The sequence below is a fragment of the Heliangelus exortis genome, chromosome 6, assembly GCF_036169615.1.
Source record: "Heliangelus exortis chromosome 6, bHelExo1.hap1, whole genome shotgun sequence".
Taxonomy (NCBI): domain Eukaryota; kingdom Metazoa; phylum Chordata; class Aves; order Apodiformes; family Trochilidae; genus Heliangelus; species Heliangelus exortis.
In genome coordinates this window covers 19,771,502-19,791,280 of record NC_092427.1, presented here as the reverse complement: position 1 = coordinate 19,791,280, position 19,779 = coordinate 19,771,502, and the positions used below count along the sequence as shown (strand labels likewise).

Genomic DNA, 19,779 nt, shown 5'->3' with positions numbered 1-19,779 from the left:
ACTTTATTTTTGTTTAGTGCTTTGCAATTTGTGCTTTGGGTGATACTGATAAAGTCTTTCTGAAGGCTTCTCTGCTCTCCCCCCTCCCATACATCCTCTTCTCTTTTTTTGTTGTATATTGTTAAAAAAAAAAGCAAAAGTGCTTTTAAAACTCATTGCTTTTCAATAGTTCTGGTTTATTCACTTCCGGGCAATCCAATATCTATTATTTGTATGAAAATGTTCTCTTTTCTTCTTTTTCCATCTGGTATAAAGTAACATTTCTCTGCAGTGCAAGTCCCGCATGCAGAGTATGTTCATGACTGCATGTACCTCTTCAGTATAGCTCTGGCATGTTGCTATGTTTAATGTAGAGTAAAAACTCCAAAACTTCTTTCATTCACCCTTCTGTGTTGAAAAAACACAAATTACATGGGTAAATAAAATATGATTATCATGTAGAAAAAATGAGAAGAACTGAAAGCAAACAAGGTGCCTTTTTTTTTCACCAGTAGTTTTCTTCCAAGAATATAACTTTCACAAAATTATCTGAAAAGATCACACATAAAATTATGCTGATGGTTAATGGGTTGCATGAAAGTTAATATTAAAATGCCATGTAATTTGGGACTCAGTGTTCCAGTTTTACTGTCTGACCACAGAAGGAACTAAAACAAGGAAAGGCTTGAAGCCTTTATCCTGGCCCAAACCAGGACAGCTTACATTCTTCAGGGACAAGATTCCCACAGGGGTTAATCAAAACTGTAGAATAAAGTGCTGTCTTTAGCCTTGAACATAAAGCAAGCAGGACAAAATCCTTTCAGATTAAAGGCACTTTTGTCAGTAAAGTTCTGTGTTCTTTTTTTCACCCAGGTACATTACATATGCTGGTTCTACTGTGCAAATGTGGTAATTGCACATCAGAGCAAAAGTCCCTCTCAGTTGTAAAGGAGCAAATGTAGGTAGGACACACTGGTTGAAAAAAATCCTTTAAATGCAGTAATCTTGAAAAATAAATCTCATTTTCTATGAAAACTTGACTCCACAAAATATTTTCTGGCTTCCTAGCTGTTGTGATTTCATATCAGGCACAGTGGCAGGAAGAGTGAGGAAAATTGCTGAGTGAGGTTTAGTTCTACCTTGCTTCTGAAGGATGAAGGAGCTGAACTATGGTCTCCCATCAGAGTAGGTCCAAGCCTGCTTTAGTTTATGAGGAAGAAAACAATTCCTTAAGGACAATTCCTCACTATCTTAAAACTGCTGGAATCAATTGCCCTCTCCAGAATGGTCCCTGCACTGTGAAGGTGAAGAGCATTAGCCAAATGTGTAATTTTCTTTTACTGTAGATCATGTATGAGGGTTATCTACCCAGTAACTTCCTGTGCCTACTGAAACAGCACTGAGCAAGCCCTTGAATTTATTGCCTCCCAATAACTGGATCTGGCAAGACACCTTCATTCACTCAGGATCCCAGTGACCAGCGTAGCTGCCCACACTTATTCTTTCAAAAAGCAAAAAAACTTAAAGGTGCCTACATTTACCCTATTTGAATATTTACAAAAGAACTGCTATTAAAAGAGCTTTTATCAGTGAAGGTTCACCAGTTACCTAGAGAAAACAGGAAATCCTAAAAATGCAAGAAAAACTAGTTAGGTGCCTAAAAATGAGGTCTTTGATTCTATCCATAGTATTTTCCTCAGGCAGCTCCCCTGTTTGTCTCCTATGCCATGTATTCACAGGAATAGTGCCCCCCTGTCCTTTCCTCATGGTCCAGGCCTTCTGCATCCCACTATAACATAATCTTCATCCTCCTTTCATTCATAGCTTTTCCCTCTCATGTGCAAGTATTGATATTTTAAGATCCATTGGCAGAACAGGAAGAGCTGTCATGGAGGTAAAACAAAGCAGGGCAGTTTTGCTGGAATGAGTTTTTGTTCCTGTTAAAAGAATCTGTGATCTGTGGACCATAAGAGACCAGTGCTTAAAACTGACAACCTTGCTAACCAGATGCTGAAATTCCAGTTTTGCTGCTTCTCACTAAGCACTTTCCTCTTCTGTGGTTGGTGGTTTTTTTTGTTTTTTGTTAGTTTGTTAATTTTTTTGTTTCTGATTTTCAATAGAATCAACAGAGTGGATACCTGGAAAACTTAGAACTGACAAGGTTCAGTCAGTGTTGAATATTTTACGTGTTTTGCATTGATGACAGAGGAGTACCACAGTGAGATTATTGCTTCCACTAGAAAAATTGCTTTTTTGTAAGGCTAGACTGACACATGCTCAGCTGATTTAAATGGTATGGTGAGTGCAGTACCATCAGAATCAGGTGAAACTGTGGTGTGTAGGTACCAGTGGAATAAAATTCCTATTTTACTGGTTGAAAAACTAAGTGACATGGAAATCATAAGGCCTGGCCACAAAAACTCAGGAGACTCTTTACAGAGGAGGGAATCAAGCCAAGTATCCTAAATCCCAGTTGAAATTTCTGACTAGTATTGTGCTGACTGACAGACACAGTAATTACTGATGCTTTGAGAGAGTCTTAGACACAAAAGGAAGTTGATCTACCAATCATAAATATAAAATTAATGTATCTCACCATACAGTTAAAAAATGTTTTCAGAGTGACTTTTTAAGCATCTTTCTGGTCATTTAGCATTATTTCTATAAACCAGAGTACTTACAAAGAAATACTGTTCACCTTCTCTGCATAACAAAAAGCAGCCTACAACTGTAAGGTCTCTTTTCAGCCACCACATCTATTGCTTGCTTGGGCACTGACCAGAATTATTTATTCACATGCCTAGCATTTATTTTTGGTGACATACTGGGATTATACATAAAGGCAGTAGTTCAAAATTGGATCTAAAAACCACGGGAAGTTGGAAAGAACTTCCTCAGCTGAAAACAAACACAGCATTATGTCATCTGCATCTTTATTAGAAGGAATGAAGTAGCCAAGTGAAGCAGCTGGAATAACACTGAAGTCACTCTGAACTCTACAGTTACTTCATTCTTCATTCTGCTACAGAGCTCACATCCTTGGTTTACAGTGCATTTCATCCCAAACAACGAAACCAGGTAGGTCTTATATTTTAAATCTTTGTCACCCTTCTTTCCAAATAGTGTGTTTGTACAGCTACAACAACACTTGCAGGCAAATTCTGTTAAGGTAATGCAGCATATACTGGAAAAGACCTTTTTGGAAGAAAGAATGTGGTACTTATTTATTTCAAAGATTACTTTGAACCACCTCTGAAACAAGAAATGATATGACAGGTTGTGTGAAGTTAATTTTTAATGACTTTTGAATGTGTTCAATTGCTCTTCAAGGAGTCTTTTATCCTGTCAGGGAATGGTAAGTGATCTTGACTTAAATGCCTCTCTCTCTCTCTCCTTCCCCCTATATCCCCTTATATGTTGGTGTAAATTTTTTTTGTTTGTTTAGGGATAGTATGTCTCCTATAACTATAGCAATTCTCAGTATTATTAGAAATAAGTACATAATTGCTGATCTAAACAGATTCTATAACAGAAACTGGAAAACATTTCCGCTTAAGTAGAAGATTAACAAAATAATTCTGCAGAATTAAAAAGGCTTTTATTACATGAGCTGGAAGGTGTGTGTGTGCAAAAGTAATATGGGAAGCCTAAAAAATCAGTATGTCCAAGCTTATAATTTAACACCTTAATCATAGGGGTCCTCTGTTCTTATCAGTGCTTATCTTAACATTCAGTCAGAGTGTTCCCGTTGCCCTATTAGGGAGATAGATAAATATTCAGGCCTCCTGAAACTGTTTTAACAATATGAACTTTTCGGTTTTGCAGGAATACAGGCAGTGATTAATTTAAACTTGATCTCAAAGCAAACAACTTAGTGTGAGCAGGACTAGTAGACTAACACTGATACAGAAGCAGACACCCTTTATCTGCTGTACACAGTGATCCTGCATATTAACTGTGAGGACAAAATAAAGTATGTTATCAGCTGGAATGTTTCAATTATGTATTAGCAATATTTTGTAATTTGTTCTGATATGCCCATGCAAGAGCATTTTTCAAGTGTAATATAACCATAGCAATATTACAAGAAGAAATTTCTAGTTGCTAGATGTAATGAGCATAGAATAAAGTTAGATCAATTGAGAGGGCAGTACATAAACAAGCATAATGTTAGAAGTGACTGGGAAATTAATATGTGAAATGGAGTAGGATACAAGAAGACATTTGAGGAATGAGTTGTACTGCTAATTTTCTGAGTTTACTTCCTAACTTTGCTTGGTAAGAGGACTGTAACTATTACAGACTATAGGCTATTTTTTATCTGTTATTCAATAGAGGGCTTGGGTCTTTTTTGTTATGTATTGACCTGTTGTTACCCTGCAGTTACTTTACAGTGCCTGTTGTATGTTTAAAATTTGCCTTAATCAGTCTGCTTAGACAGTTGCAGAACATAAAAAAGATATCTACATTTGCTTTGTTCCCTGCTATCTCTTTGGTAGTTCCTGCTGGGAGGGGATTATGGTTTAAGCATGTGTTTACTGAAGGAGTACAATCATTTAAAAAACTCAAAATACACAAAGCTGTGTGATCATTTAGTGATCATATCAACACTAGCCAAAATCTTCTTTCATTAGAAATATATGAGCCAAAGAAAAATTGCAAATAATTTTTGCATGAAAAGCATGAAAAGCAATGCTTGATTAGAATTATCAGTCCCAGGCACAGTGAATTATAATTTCCAGGCACCTAAAAACTTTAAATTGGTTATCTCAGTTTTGTGTCTTATAGCCAAAGAGAATATTGCTGGCATTGTGGAGTAATAGAAACCACATGAAATTTCCCTGGAACAGTACTTCATTGGTGAGGGTATCTTACATCCCAAGGACACAGCCAGTGCAATTTATGGTGTACCTGCTGGGCTTTGTCATCTGAGCCGTGTGCTTATGGGCTCTAAGGTATGTCCAGGGCCTTCAGAGACAGATTAATGTATTTGACAAGCAAATGGTGGAGATCCAGGTTCCTTTTCAGCATAGAGAAAACAAACCAGACTCTGCATGGGCTGCCCAGGCAGATGCTGGCTCCTCCAAGGCACTGGGCATGTTGGCACAGGAAAGAGCCTGTGTGGAAAGAGAAGGTTTCCCAGAGGTGAAGCTGTGGTTTCTCTGCACCATCATATTGAGGGGGGATGGTGTTATGTTTAAGAAAGGATGTTTGTGGTTGTGGTTAAACCACTAAGGGACTCTAGGTTTAGCATCTTGTTTGATCAGAGGCTTCTTGTAGGTCATTCTCAGCCTTGTCTGTAAACCAGAGATGCTTTTGACCTTAGCAAACAGGAACTGACTCCTGACAAAAAACTGCTGAATGTACTCTTTAAAGAAGCTGTTAACTACTTAAAAAAAAAAAAAAAAAAAAAAGCCAGGAAACTTTCCTATATTATAAAGCATGCTTATGTGTCTAAACTTGACTATATTCATCCACAGGCAATCCTAGACTTCCTAGACTGCTCTGTAACCTGTGACTGACCCCAAGTCCTATTGCCAGGCTTCTAACTTCACTTCCCTGTTTATTGAAAAAAATGTCCTCCCTCTGGCTCTTTTTTGCATCCCTGGACCAGCAGGGACTGAGCCAGCAAATTGCACCAAATTTCTCTTACCCTTTCTAGCTGTTGTGGAAGCTGCTGGCAGAAAGTCTTGTTTTCTCTAGTAAGCCTCTGTTTGCAGGAAGGTTAATGAGAATTTTTCTAGCCTGGAAATTAGGCCGTCATACAGGAAAAAGCTCATAAAGAACAATTTCTTCACTTTCAAGACCCAGACTTGAACTGCAAGTTCTAACTCTGAAAGTTTATTTATTAATAAAAACTAAACTCGTATTTGAGACTATGTGTGCTTCAAGAACACAAAGAAACATCTCTGCTGAATGGTGGTTAAGAGTTAAATCAAAAGAAAAAAAAAACTGTGTCCTTACTGATGTAAACCACCAGAACTCCACTGAGGATCCCCTACTGCCTACCTTTCTCTGGGCAGTGTCCTGGCACAGAATGCTTCCTAGATGTGTGTGGCAGAGGAAGAGTTTCTGGGCTTAGCAAATGGAATTGTCAGTCTTTGCTGCACCCCAGCCATAGAGTCTGGTTGCCTGGGGAGCAATGGTAAGCAGTGCTTTTTTGACCCCCTTCATTGCAATTTACCGAGTTGGAAGGCTAGGAGTTAGAGATGAGAAAAATTACAAGCTTGGAGGAAAAAATTACATTCAAGAGATACGCTCTTTCAAAAGAGGATTTTGAACTAACAGAGGCTTGCTAAATATTTGGTGTTTATTTAGGTATGTTTTCTTTCTACTGCTATACACGATCTTCAAAGTTCTAAATATAAAATTAACATTTAGCAGTTGGCAAATGTTTTGTTGTTGTCATTATGGGTGTTTTCACCATTAGAAAAAAAAACTTTGGGGATTATGCGTATAGGGAGGAAAAGTTTGAACCTGAATGTTGTGTTGTGCTAGCTCTTGAGAAACTTAAAAGCAAAATTGATCAGTGATTGGAATACAGGATGTTAATCACCAAGAGTCTGAAAAATTTGCTTAATTTTTTTTTTTAATGGCATAAATTTGATTTGCAGCTATCATCCTGTAAATAGTGAAAGATACTTAAAGATCCAATCTTAACTGTGCTCTGAAACTGTCAAAATGCAATGTTTTTTCCAAATGTTAGTGGCACTGCTCCTTGTTTATACCATTTCCCAGCAGCTGTTAAGCTATTAGAAAAAATTAGTCAGATGGGTGGTTACTGGTATTTGATGAAGAATCTACCCCAAAGGAGCATATAATTAAATAAATACAGCCCAATAAGTATAAATTTATCAGGACAGCAAACCAAATAACATTCCTTCAGCCTGACATAAATGACAAACAGCAAATGCTATCATAGCCTCTTGACAGACAGGTTTTTTTCTTTTGATAAGAGCCTGTATTGACTCCTACTACATATTTTTAAAATTAATTTTTACAGAATTACACAACTCTATTTTTCCCCACCTTGTCTGTCCACCCATCATCCATGAATGAGAAATCTAATCCTTCTAATGTGTGTGCACATGCGTAGCTCCACTTCTGTGAGTAATATTTACAATTTAAGAAGCAGGCTACTTTTTTTGAGAAGTATGTACATGAATACAAGCTTGCAGATGTGGTTCTTCAGGCAATGTTCTCAGGAGACTTTGCTCCTGTTGTTGTCAACTGCCTAAAATGAATGGAGTTACAGAAATGGAGGGCTGGATCCCCAAAGCTTGAGCTGAATTTCAGTTTCTGAATGGATCTAATGCTCCTAAGTGTGCTGGTGAGCTCATCCATGGTACAACTAATAAGATGGTCATGTCCTGCTCTCAGGGGCAGGTTTTTAGTGAAAGTCCAGCCAGAAAAGATAGTTTTAAATTATAACAGAATTTAGCAAGATGCTTGATTTTGACCATGACAGATAACTTCTGTCAGACTGTGGCCATTTTGTGCTGTAGCTTTGTACTGTGGGATCAACACAACTTCAGGGTACTTTTTCCTGTTCAACTTCTGTTTGTTATCTGTTTTCTCATTCATTTATTTTTTTTTACATTTTAATTTTGGTTCATATTTTCCTCCCCCTCTGCTTCTCTCCTTCCCATGCTCTTTTCTTTTAGAAGTTTTTGAAGAAAATTCCTATGTGGAAAACCATGTCACACTTCTAAGTTCCAGAAATTTTTGCAGCACAAGAAAACTAAGCCTTTAAATTCTTCCTTTCGTTCTGCCTTTAAAAAAAAGGAGACACACACATTTTCCTTTATAGCTATTACAGTGTCTTGTTCTCCTGGGAAGCTTTCTTTTCTTACATCTGTTATTTGTCTCACCTCACTAGTGGAAGAATACTGCAGTTGTATATATTGTCACCAAAATATGTTCTGTATGTTTATTTCTCCAAATCCTTTGCTGATACAAAGATAAAGACACAATAAAACTCATGAACTTTCAGTTGCTGGAGAAACAGTTGTTTATGATTTTGATAACTACAGTTTGAGGTGTGTGTGTGTGTGTGGTAATTTTATAAAAATTGTCCTTCTGGCCTATTAACTTTTGCCTGCACAGATGCCTGATGCTTCTCTGATTTGTGATGGATATAATCCACAAAAACTCGCTTCACATAGGAACAGGACAGCAAAATACAAAATCTGACTAGAAAAGAGTAGAAAAATCACATTTCAGTAAAACTTAGCAGCTGTTCTCCCAGAAATTTATCAGTGATACTGTGCTCATTGCTATCCATTAAGAGATAAATGCAACAAAAATAGTTCCTGAAGATTTCAACTTTGTCTTGATTTGAGCATTTCTTGAAATACCTGTGACTGAAATACTGCACAGGCCTTGTTCTAGCAACCCACAGCTAAAATTAAGTAGGTGAACCAAGTCATTTTTTTGGGTTTAAGTCCAAGAACTTAAAGGCCTTACAGGCTATTATTTGCAGTGCAGTAAAACCTTTCTCCTTTGACTGTTCATTTTTTTTCCCCCAGAAAGCAACTGTGCAACATGACATTTGAAGATTTTGAGAACTACTCTTACTTCTACGACCTGTCTGAGGAAGATGAATCGCCCCAGTCCTCCCTCAGCATTACCCATATGATTTCCCTTTCTTTTTACAGTGTGGCATTTCTGCTGGGAGTGCCAGGTAATGCCATAGTCATCTGGTTTATGGGCTTTAAGTGGGATAAATCTGTTTCTACACTCTGGTTCCTCAATCTGGCCATTGCAGATTTCATTTTTGTTCTCTTCCTGCCCCTCTATATTACATATGTGGCAATGGGCTTCCACTGGCCTTTTGGGAAGTGGCTCTGCAAAATGAACTCATTTATCGCACTACTTAACATGTTTGCCAGTGTTTTCTTCCTGACATTCATCAGCCTTGACCGCTACATCCGCCTAGTCCACCCCTTTTTTTCCTACAAATATCGGACTGTGAGGAACACCCTCATTCTTAGTGGGATCATTTGGATGTCAGCTGCAATTATTGGTGGCCCTGCCTTATATTTTAGAGACACAGCTACAGTTCTCAACAATGTCACCATTTGTTACAACAACTTCCATGTGCACGACAGAGAACTTATTTTGCTGACACATCACATCCTCATTTGGGTGAGGCTTGCATTTGGTTACCTCTTTCCTCTAGTAACAATGGTCATTTGCTACTCATTGCTGATTATCAAAGTGAAGAGGCGAACTGTCTTGACTTCCAGCAGGCTTTTCTGGACCATCATTGCTGTCGTTGTAGCTTTTTTTGTCTGCTGGACACCATACCACATATTCAGCATTGTGGAGCTGTCGGCTCACCACAATGAAAACTTGCACGACTTACTGCAGGATGGCATTCCCCTTTCCACTGGCCTTGCTTTCATCAACAGTTGCTTCAATCCTATCCTCTATGTTCTGATTAGCAAAAAGTTCCAGGCCCAAGTCAAGACAACAGTCTCTGAAGTACTAAAATTGGCACTGTGGGAGATGAGCCGCTCAGGAACTGCCAACGAGCAGCTGTGGAGTTCAGACAACACCCATGCGGCTGTGCACTGCTGTGAAACTGCTCAGTGACTCCTCTTTTCACCATCCCTCTCCAAAATACCCGACTGAAGATTTGGAGGTGTTCTTGACTTCACACCTGCCAGCCAGATACGCATCTTTGCATACACAGTTTTATGTAAACAGCTGCCTTAATTGCACTTACTGCTTTTTCTCAAAAGGTTATTAGAAGACAGAGAATCTGGGTGTGGTGCACTGCAGTGCACACACATCCTGAACTGGAAGTTGTCAGCATAATTGGAATTGCTCTAATTTTTGATCAGGAATGTTGTTGGAATCCTGCTGGTTTGTTGTAATTCCATATCTCAGAAAAACATGTAATAAGATAACTCCTCCTTGCCATCACTGGGAACACTCTTGTGGCCATACCTCAACGGGCCATGAGTCTCCTGGTTGTCTTGTATTGCCTTAAAGTGGAATTACGTGGCAACATTCCAGCCAAGTGAAGTTATTTGGGCTCCACTCTGCAGCTGGAGAAGAATTCCAAGATAGAGAGCACTGAATTGCTGTCTTGTGTCAAAAAATATGGAAATAAAACCTGTTTTCTCCTGGTGCTCAATTACCTTATACTCAAAACTAAGACAGGAGGATCCTGTGTTTTCTGGTCACTTACTCTTGTGCTTTAGCACCAGTTGGGGCAAAATACTGAGTAGATGTTCCATGTAGGTATTAGGTTCATTTGAAATGTGCAAGGAATTAGTGAAAGTGTTTCTTACAGAAATTGAGACTAATGGCCTCCTGCCACTCGTTTCTTTTTCTATTTCAACTTCAAGGCTTAAAGAGGTTTACAGTTATCAGTTCCTCTTTACTGCTTGGTCAAACAAAGGTAAAGAAATAATATAACATTTAATTTGCATTAAGGTCAGTCTTCTAAAATTGGGCAGAGTGAATTCAACAATATTCTCTTAACAAGTTTGTAGCCAAATTTGGACTTCTTTGCCAAGTGAGAGGCAAGACTACACCCAGGAAACAGAGTCCACTGCCACAAGAAATATGGAGTAATCCCAGTTATGCTGTATTGTGTTCCAGCTTGTTGCTTGCTGTAGAATCACATGTGCACCAATGTATGCTAAGTGGAGTGGACCCATTTCTGACACAATGCCATTTAACAGAAAAGTTGCTTCTAGGATAAAACTCCACTAAAAGAAGGATAAAGCTCTGGGTAAATTGGAACCATTTTTTTCCTTATTATTGGCCTAGGTATATAGAATAAAACTGTTTTTCAGGTAATCTACCTAGTTTCTATGCCCTGCCAACACACTTAAGTAGCATTTGCACTGTAAACGAGGCCTTATATGTAAATATATTTGGTTTTGGGTAATACATTCATGCATGCATGAGCACATCCAACATTGATAGCTGTACAAATAGAAACAGTCTGACTGTGGTAACTGTTTCTTTGGGTTCTGGTTTCAGAGTTTGGGAGAGTTGGTCAGGGTAACTGGAATTCCAAAGTGTTTACCTTTGGGCTGGTTAGCAGCACTCCTTCTGTAAGTCATTTGCTGCCTGGTACATAGTGACTCAGAACATTTTGGCATTGCTGCAGAATGTGTGTGCCTGAATCAAACATTTTGCACTTCTTCACTGGTATCTTTCTAAGAATTATACATTGGTACTACTCTCCTGCCTGTACTCAAAAATGCTTAGAAGTATAATAAATCTTTGCTGTTGCCAATGAATGTATTCATTTGCTTTTCTCAGCCATAAAGTGCAGTGACTGTCCCTTCTTAGAGCAGCTCCATCCCAGAGATTTTGGATTATGAAAGCAAGCCATCACCCTTTCTACTACAGGAATTCTGCTTTATGTCAGCTTTCTTCTTGCATGTCAGATATGTGAGTACACATACTGCTATATACAGTAGAGCTTGATTTTAAAATGGGGATACATTGGCATTGTCATGCATAAGCTGTTAGAAAGCCTCTTCTGAAGCAGACAATAGATATACAGAATAGAATAGGCCAAAGTCAGCCTTATGGAAATCAGTAGACTCAGATTTTGCAATGTAACTGCTGCTCAGTCACAGCAGGATCAGTTACAGAATTATCTCCAAATCGTTTCTGCAAAAGTAACAAAGATACCAAAACAAAACAGGTGATGCTCTAAGTGTCTGTTTCCAATTAGTGTTCAAAGAGATGCTGCTTTTAGTGGCAAGTTACATGTTGCTTGGACTGAGCAACACTCTTTCAACCCACCATGTGGAAAAATAAGGCAGATGAAGGGGATCTATCTTGTCATGCTGAAGGATACTATAGAAAAACACTTAATGGGAAATACCACTGTGATCAACCATTAATTCAAGAACAGGTATTGACCAATTTCATAATAGACAGGTTTTATTTACTCTTACCTGCTTCCTAAACCGTTTGTACTTCTGAAGGTTTTTGTGTAGATTAGTTTGTGACTAATACTTTTGCTGAAACTGGTTTCCCAATATTCTTATTTAAGTTATGGAATCTTCTGCTAATCTTTAGTGTTATGGGGCCACTTGGGATAGAAATGTCTTATCTGCTCTTAAGATTCTGATTTTCCACAGGCATGACACAGTAATATACCAGCACAAACACATGTACCTTTAAATCAAAAGCCTCTAATACAAAAACCTCTAAAGCAATTATATGTGGATTCTGTGGAATTCTCTAAATTGAACCATAGAATGATAGACTGCCAGGTTGGAAGGAACATCAAGGATCACCTAGTCCAACCTTTCTAGGTAAAAATACCAGCTAGATGAGGTGGTCCAGTACCCTGTCAAGCTGAACGTTAAAGCTCCCCAATGCAGGGGAATTCACCACCTGGGAGATTTTTCCAATTTTTAATTGTTCTCATGGTGTAAAGTTTTCTTCTGGAGTCCAATTGGAATCTCCCCAGAAGTACCTTGTGGCCCTTGACTTTTCCATATGACTTGTAAAAAGGGAGCCTCCATCTTCTTGGTAGCCACTTTTTATACACACTGGTTCTTGTTAATGAGGTCTCCCCTAAGCCTTCTCTTCTCAAGGCTGAAAAAACCCAGTTCTCAGCCCTTACCCACATGGCAGGTCCTCCAGTCCTCTGATCATCCTCGGGGCCCTTGTCTGCACCCTTTCCAGCCTGTCTGCATCTTTTTTGTATAGCATTTAGTGTGGCATCTTTTTTATATTCTCTTGCCCACGTGCCTCTCTGGGTACTGGGAAGATTACATTCTTAAGCTTTTTTTGTATTGTTCCTGTACAGCAACGTAAGGGAGGAAAAAAAGGAAAAAAAATTAAAAACCACAACCCACAAAAGAAATTTCAACCAAAGTTTTTAACTGCATGCTTAACCTAAATGAAATGCACACAAGCACAAATCCAGTCTGGCAGGTCAGAAGGATGACTCGTACAGAAAAGTTAAGTCTACAAATCAAACAATTTTATCCACTGAGAGCTTTAATATCAAGGTCAAGGAAAGAGCATAATGGTAATAAGCATAATTAATGGGAAGTCAGAAACAGTGGCAGCCAAGGATAATAAAAATTGCATCTCTGTTGAAGATTTTTTTTTTCTGATGTGGTATTTGGAAACTCTTGCTTTTAACAGTGCTGTAACAGAATTGCTAAAACTAAGCTACATCACTTAGCAGAAGCAACAGCTAGAGAATTCCCACCAACAGGTACTGTGCATTAATTCCACACAAGATTTCTTGTCTATTAGGATTTTAACTTATGGGAATGATGACTGTAATTATGCTTCCTTTAAGTTCTTTAATAATGTTTTAAACCTCTCTGAGGCAGTTTGGGTTTTTTCGTCCAAGACAAATTATAAAACCAAGTCAATGTAATCTGAAGTTTAGAGACACAGGACCTCCTGTGCCACATAACCATAGAGGTGCCCTGTGAAAAAAGAACCTCAGGTTATTTTATCTGCTGCTGCTGTCAGGCTTTGGCACTGAGCATCTTCATCTCAGTGACCAGTGTGACATAAAAAGGGCTTCTACTTCACAATCACCATGATTTCTCAATCTCAGTCCTCCAGAATACCTAGAAACACAATTTGGAGTGGAAGCATGACAACTTTGTCAGCTTTTACATTTGCATCACTCCTATGGATAGTTTTTGGAAAACCATGTAATCCTGATACGTTCTTTGATCTTTAAATGTCAAAATTGGTCTAGAATTGGTCTGCAGCCCTGTAAAGAGCTCACACTGGTGTTAATTATGCTACTTTACATTTTAACTGCATTTTTTATTGTTTTAGCCCGAAGCATGCTTTGAGTAAATTCACCTGCATTGGCTGCAACGCGGGTGACTGCACCGTGAGCCCCAGCCCTGCTCTTAGGGGGGGAAGGGAGGGGAGGTGACACCCGAGGGCGGCAGAAGCCCCTGCTCAAGGCAGAGGCTGCGCCCTGGTGGCCGCTGAGCTGGTAGCACCTTGGCTCTGCCGGGCTCCAGAAGCAAGTTATTCGCTGTATTAATTAAAAAGCCCCAGAACAGATGCAAACCCCAAAATAATTACACTGCAGATGTTTTCACCTCGAAGGAAAAAGGCTCCAAATCACCACGCCAGAAGATAAGGTTACCACAGCAGGATCAGGTCAGGTGAAGTCTGTTACACCCCGCTCCATCTCCAGTGTGCAGCAGGCACATTCCCTGATGCTTCTGCCCTGTGATGGCAGTTGTAGCTCCCAACAAAAGTTTATTTGGCTGATCACCACCCTTATTAAACAAAATTAATTCATACTACTGATTAACTACCCAAGAAGTTACTTGCACTTTGCCCCAGTCCTGTACTTTTTACCTTAAAGCCACCCCTCCTCTTCCAGAGGAAATACAGAAATCAAAAGATGCAATTTCCTCCAAAGCAGAGCAAACAGCATTTCAGATTTCTAAAAGCATAACATATATGGATTGATGGTAAATATAAATTTTCCATTTCTTCTGCTCATACTTTTGGGTGGTACCAGCAGGGTGTTGGAGCAACCCTGAAATTCAGTTTTAGCTTTAACTTTACACATTAAAATAATTTACATTTATGAGTTGGATTACACCCTGATTTTGAATTAACCATGAACAGCCCAATTTTTGCAATTGCATTTATTCTAGATATATCAAGACTTAAATCTTATTGAAAGCAGCTACATCCATTGATTGTACATAATCTTCAAAAGCTGTAATTCTCTCTTCCAGCATATCTGTTCCAACTTTGTCATCTTCAACAACACACTGGATCTGAAGCTTTTTGATACCATAGCCAACTGGTACTAGCTTGGCTGAAAAAAAAATTAACATATGTTAATGGGATCTCTTAGAAACACAGATCGAAGATTGACCTTAATCAAAGTAGTTTGTAAACATACATAACAAACATAATTTGCTCCATAATATAAACTGTCTATCAGCAAAACAGCACTCACTACAAAATGGTAGAGAAACTGCGTTTGTGGAAGTTTTTTTGGTTTTTTACCCCTCCTCCCCGACAACCAGTGATTTGAGCATATGGGAATTTGCTTGCTGCATCAGAAATGTGCAAGATGTAGGACAGCAGAGATGAAGTTTTAAAACTTTTAAAACTTGTATTTGAATCTTATCTCATCCACTGCATGTTGTAACACACCTTTTTGATTGCCAAGATGTTCTGTGGTACTGTAACTCCTGCATACAGCTATCAACATTTTCACAGATTGGCCAACAGCAACCACAAGACCTATTCCCATGCTATCTTAAGAGCTCTTCCCTCTCTTCCTGCTTTGAAGTTTTCTCCTACTTACATGATCCCCAGACCAAGCCATCTGCTTGGATGCTTCGAACACACTCCTCGAGTTTGGCCATGTCTGTCTCATCATCCCAAGGTTTCACATCAAGCAAGATTGATGACTTTGCAACAACAGCTGGTTCTGAGGAAAGAAAATCATTATGAGAGGTTAGGAATTTTTCAAAATTACACTGACCTATTTGCAGACAAGCTTTGTGGTAACAGCTTCCCCAATTTCATGGACAAGATACTCCTCACACAGCTGTGCCAGGCCTCTTGTACCAACATACATTTCAGAAGTATTTCAGCTATTCATGTCTGCCAAGGGCCAGGAAGAGAATCCAGGGAACTCCAGGCCTGTCAGCCTGACCTGCACATCCAGAAAAATTACAGATGTTCACACAGCGTGCACTCCCCTAGCAAGTGCAGGAGAGCACGGGGATCAGCAGGGGCTCAGGAAAGGCAAGAGGCTTGAACAACCTCATCTCATTCTATGCTGACACACCCAATGGAGAAGGGGAAGGCTGAGGACACAGACTGCCTGGATTTTAGTAAAGCCTTTGACAAAATCTTCCATAGCATTCTCCTAGAGAAGCTGCTGCCTCACAGCATAGGTAGGTGTACTCCCTCCTGGGTTAAAAACTGACTGCATAGCCAGGTCCAGGGAGCTGTAGTCAATGGAATTAAATGCAGTTGGCAGCCAGTCATCAGGGTTCAGTTTTGGGGTTGGTCTTGCTCAGTATCTTTGCTAACAATCTAGATGAGGGGACTGAGTGCTTCCTCAGCAAGCTTGCAGATGACACCAAGTTGGGTGGGAATGTTGATCTGCTTGAGGCTCTGCAAAGGGATCTGCACAGGCTGAATCAATGAGCAAGGCCAAGAAGGCAAACAGCATCCCACAGAATCAGGAATACTGTGGCCTACAGAAGGGAAGTGATGGTGCCCCTGTGCTCAGCACTGGCGAGTCTGCAGCTTGACTCCTGTGTTCAGTTTTGGGCTCCTCACTACAAGGACATTATGTTACTGGAGCAAGTTCAGAGGGAAACCAAGCTGGTGAAGGGCCTGGAGAAGGGTCCTGTGAGGAGAAGCTGAGGTAATTTGGAATGTTTAGTTTGGAGGAGGCTGAGAGAAGACTTTATCCCCCTCCAATTACCTGAAAGGAAGTTGTAGGGAAGCTGAGCATTGGCCTCGGCTCTAAAGTAAATAACGATAGGACTCCATGAAATGGCTCCAAGCTGCACCAGGGGAGGTTTAGACTAAACATTGAGAAGAATTTCTTTACTGAAAGAGTTGTCAGGTGCTAGAACAGGCTGCCCAGGGAGGTGGTGGAGCCAGCATCCTTGGAGGTGTAGATAAGGGATTTCAGGACATGCTCCCATGGGGTGGTGATTTATTTTGGTGGGTGTTTGGGAGCAGAGGGTGACTGATGGATGCAGTGATCTTAGAGGTCTTTTCCAACCATGAGAATTTTGTGGTTCTGTGATTCCAACAGTCAAAATGTACAGACATGTTCTTGACAAAGACTGACATAAAAAGCAGATTAAGAAGCTGACAATGTTTGTTACATAGAAAGTCCTTTTCAGAGTATCTGAGAAGGAGCTTAATACTGTGTATCAGTTAATTTTCCACAGATGGAATACTGCAACTGCTACAGTTATCAACAGTTCCAGACCAGTAGCTGTGGAGGCCACCTTCCTAAATGTTGAAAGAAAATACTCCATTTATATAGAGAATTACCTCCAGCCTCTGAGTAAGAAAACATAGTGTATTCAGCACAACAAAAGCTATGTTCAAGTTCCTATTTGCTATGGGAAAGGATAAGCTTATGGTCAACTATGTGAAGCTAATTAGTCCTGTCTCATTCCAGTCAAGTATATATATTACAGTTAGTGTTTCTAGCCATACTCTTCAAATGCCTGAAAATTAACTCATAAAAAATAAAGCATAAAAGACTAAGTAGTTCTTTACAGACATACTTTTGGACTTCTTTGATTCATACTGGGCCAGACGTTCTTCCCTCAGTTTCTTTGCTTCTTCACTTTCCTGAAAGAGAAATCCAGTATCAGAGCAAAGCACCAAAACCCCACAACTTGAAAGCATTACCAAACCGACTGGCATCTACTCAGACAAAAACAAATCATCACAACTGTCAGCCGAAAGATGGTGATTTTTTGTTTTATTCATCATGTAACCAGTCCAAGTCAAAAGACAGTTCACTCCTTTGCAACACATTCCTTTGGAACTCCTGTCATGCAAATTTAGGAATGCCAAGAACCTGGCACCGAGGTCACAAATTTAAGTAACTTAAACCAGAAAGGGTAAAAATTTCTGTATCTGCTATTTCTAAAAAAAACCCAAACCAAACAAAAACAGCAAACCAAACCAATTATAATACAAAAAAGTCAAATACCTCCTCATCATCAGATCCAAAAAGATCAATGTCATCATCATCTTTGCTGTCTGCAGCTGCACCCGTTGTGTCCTCAACATCAGCAGGACCATACTTCCCCAAAGCCTTCTTTACTCCTGGCAAGCTGAAAGAAAGCAGCCAGTGTTGGGAACCTACTCAAACATCATCACAAATACTGACCACTTGTCAACTAACACATTCATGGCAAAAATGCTGTGTTAAAATAAAATAAATCACCAATTCTGCCACTTGAGAACAGAACCTCCCCAAACACAGCCCCCAATGCTCCTGACATGGTAGTTGAGACTACAGCATATCCCACACCCAGGACTGATCCTGCCCAACACTGCTGCTCCACCAAAGTAGATGGATAAAAAAGATTTCTTGTTGGAATCATTTATCTGCATTATATTCAGTGTAGAAAGAGTTACCAACTTACTGTCTGTGCTTCCCTAGAAGTATTTTCATTTAGTTTAAAAACTAAGGGCAACAGAAAATACATTGTTCCTGTCACTCTGGAAGCCTCAGTGAGTGTTTAACACGGCAAGATAGCTCTTGATAGCACAGGAGGGATAAGATCCCACTGCATTAATTTTCCTATAACTCATATAGTTCTGTTGTCTTAGAATAAGCTTGTGTTGGTATAGTTACTGTGAACTGCAGATAGGATACTCTTTTCAGGAACTAGAAGTAGCTTCCACAGACTGGACTTTGCAAAGCAACTTTGTAACCCCAGTCCCCATCAGCCTTTCTAAAGCTTTGAAAATGCACTTGTGACTCAACCACACAACTTTCCAAGAGCTCACTCATTGACAGGACTGAGGCTGATAGAGGAGGCCGTGTAGCATTACTGACTCCACCTAAATTGTAACTTTTTAGAGATCTACCATCTCCATGGATTTCAAAACAGCCCCTTTCGTAAACACTAAAATCACTAAAAAGAAAAAAAAAATTTGTTTTCACATTTCCCCTTTTTCATATGTGCTTCTGCATTGCAAATAATTGCCTTTTATCTTCCATGGCTAAAAACGTGAACAAACCCACTTTCCTTACTAACCACCTACATATACTGTGTATTTATCTTTAAAGACTTCTGTAACACTTTTTAATCCATTTTGGTGTTGCCTTTACAGGGTCAATTACCAGTTATTTCCAGCTTTCAGCAGTTATCTCTGTAAATAGCAGAGACAAAGCTCAAACCTCTCATCTAAGCTTTAGCAGACAGTCAGTAATTGAACAGCCAACATTCTAAGTGAGAAGTGTAATGTACTCAGAGAACAGGTCTGCTCTGCTTCTAGAGCTGCTCCTGTTCCAGTGCCAACACAAAACCAAACACAGTACGAGGGAAAAACACTTTTGTTCGAATTTGTTTAAACAAACGCAACACTTGGCAGGCAAGTTCACACATATTTGCAATTTAACCATACCTGGCCTTTTGCTTTTCATACGACTTAATATGATTGTACCAACGAAGAGCATGAAATAAGTCTGCAGGAGGTGGGGCACCGACTGCTTCAAAGACTGCTATATCAGCCTGAGAAGGGACGTACCTGCAGAGAACAAGCCGAAGTTAACCCCCTTCCTCGGTGCACGCAGGAAGATGTGACGCTGTAACGCAAAAGCCTCTGAGCACATGCGAGTAACACGCAGCGTCAGCTCGGTGCGTCCGCCAGGCTTCCGCCCAGCGCGGCGACCCAGGAGCTTACGGCAGCAGCTATCAGAGACTTAGGCACCCCTGTGCCTCAAGGCCCCCCCGCGCTGCCCAGTCCCAGCCCCCGCCACAGCCTCCGCCCCACCCGCTGATTCCCGCCAGGCCAGCAAAGGCCTCACCGCGCCTCGTCCCAGCCGGGCCTCCCCCGAGCCCCAGCGCGCCCGCATCCGCCTCTCACCCCTCGATATAGCTCCTGTCAGCCAGAAAGTCATTGAGGACCCGGAGGCCAGCGGGGGACTTAAGGTCCCCGAAGCCCATGGCGGCAGCGGCGCGGCAGGCGAACGCCGAGCTGACCCAGAGACCGAGCGCCGCGTAAGAGACCCCGCGGCTCCTGCGCCGCCTTTATATAGCGCGGGATTCATGGACTGAGTTTGCGTGCGTATCCTTC

General features: G+C 40.2%; 2 protein-coding genes and 2 non-coding genes across 5 annotated transcripts in view; 1 reads left to right on the top strand and 3 right to left on the bottom strand.

The window, feature by feature from the left end:
* The window catches only part of CMKLR2 (chemerin chemokine-like receptor 2), a 116,040-nt gene extending 105,900 nt beyond the window's left edge, over positions 1-10,140 (top strand). The window contains exons 1-2 of one of the 2 annotated variants that reach the window (XM_071747056.1): positions 2,111-3,057; positions 8,508-10,140. In XM_071747056.1, the coding sequence (XP_071603157.1) occupies positions 8,524-9,576 (1,053 nt within the window). In that variant the 5' untranslated portion in view covers positions 2,111-3,057; positions 8,508-8,523 and the 3' untranslated portion in view covers positions 9,577-10,140. Of the gene's footprint in view, positions 1-2,110; positions 3,058-8,507 lie in introns of those variants that run through there. The other variant, XM_071747055.1, reaches the window with a different exon arrangement.
* Positions 10,141-14,597: 4,457 nt separating this feature from the next.
* Positions 14,598-19,704, bottom strand: EEF1B2 (eukaryotic translation elongation factor 1 beta 2). Its single transcript, XM_071747057.1, has 6 exons — positions 19,570-19,704; positions 19,108-19,230; positions 17,681-17,804; positions 17,247-17,313; positions 15,287-15,412; positions 14,598-14,788 (listed from the first exon to the last, which is right to left on the bottom strand). The coding sequence occupies exons 1-6, from the start codon at positions 19,647-19,649 to the stop codon at positions 14,634-14,636; spliced, it is 675 nt and encodes a 224-aa protein (XP_071603158.1). The 5' UTR covers positions 19,650-19,704; the 3' UTR covers positions 14,598-14,633.
* LOC139797951 (small nucleolar RNA SNORA41) lies at positions 16,823-16,956 on the bottom strand. Its single transcript, XR_011726641.1, has one exon. It is a non-coding gene; the product is annotated as a small nucleolar RNA SNORA41 (small nucleolar RNA).
* LOC139797948 (small nucleolar RNA SNORD51) lies at positions 17,386-17,465 on the bottom strand. Its single transcript, XR_011726638.1, has one exon. It is a non-coding gene; the product is annotated as a small nucleolar RNA SNORD51 (small nucleolar RNA).
* Positions 19,705-19,779: the final 75 nt, after the last annotated feature.

Coding starts and splice junctions, on each gene's coding strand:
- EEF1B2 (XM_071747057.1), bottom strand. CDS start 19,649: ATGGGCTTCGGGGACCTTAAGTCCCCCGCTGGCCTCCGGGTCCTCAAT. Junction 17,805..19,107: donor TATGAAAAGCAAAAGGCCAG/GTATGGTTAAAT, acceptor GCTTTCTTTCAG/CTTGCCAGGAGTAAAGAAGG. Junction 17,314..17,680: donor TTGGATCTGATGATGAGGAG/GTATTTGACTTT, acceptor TTTCTCTTTCAG/GAAAGTGAAGAAGCAAAGAA.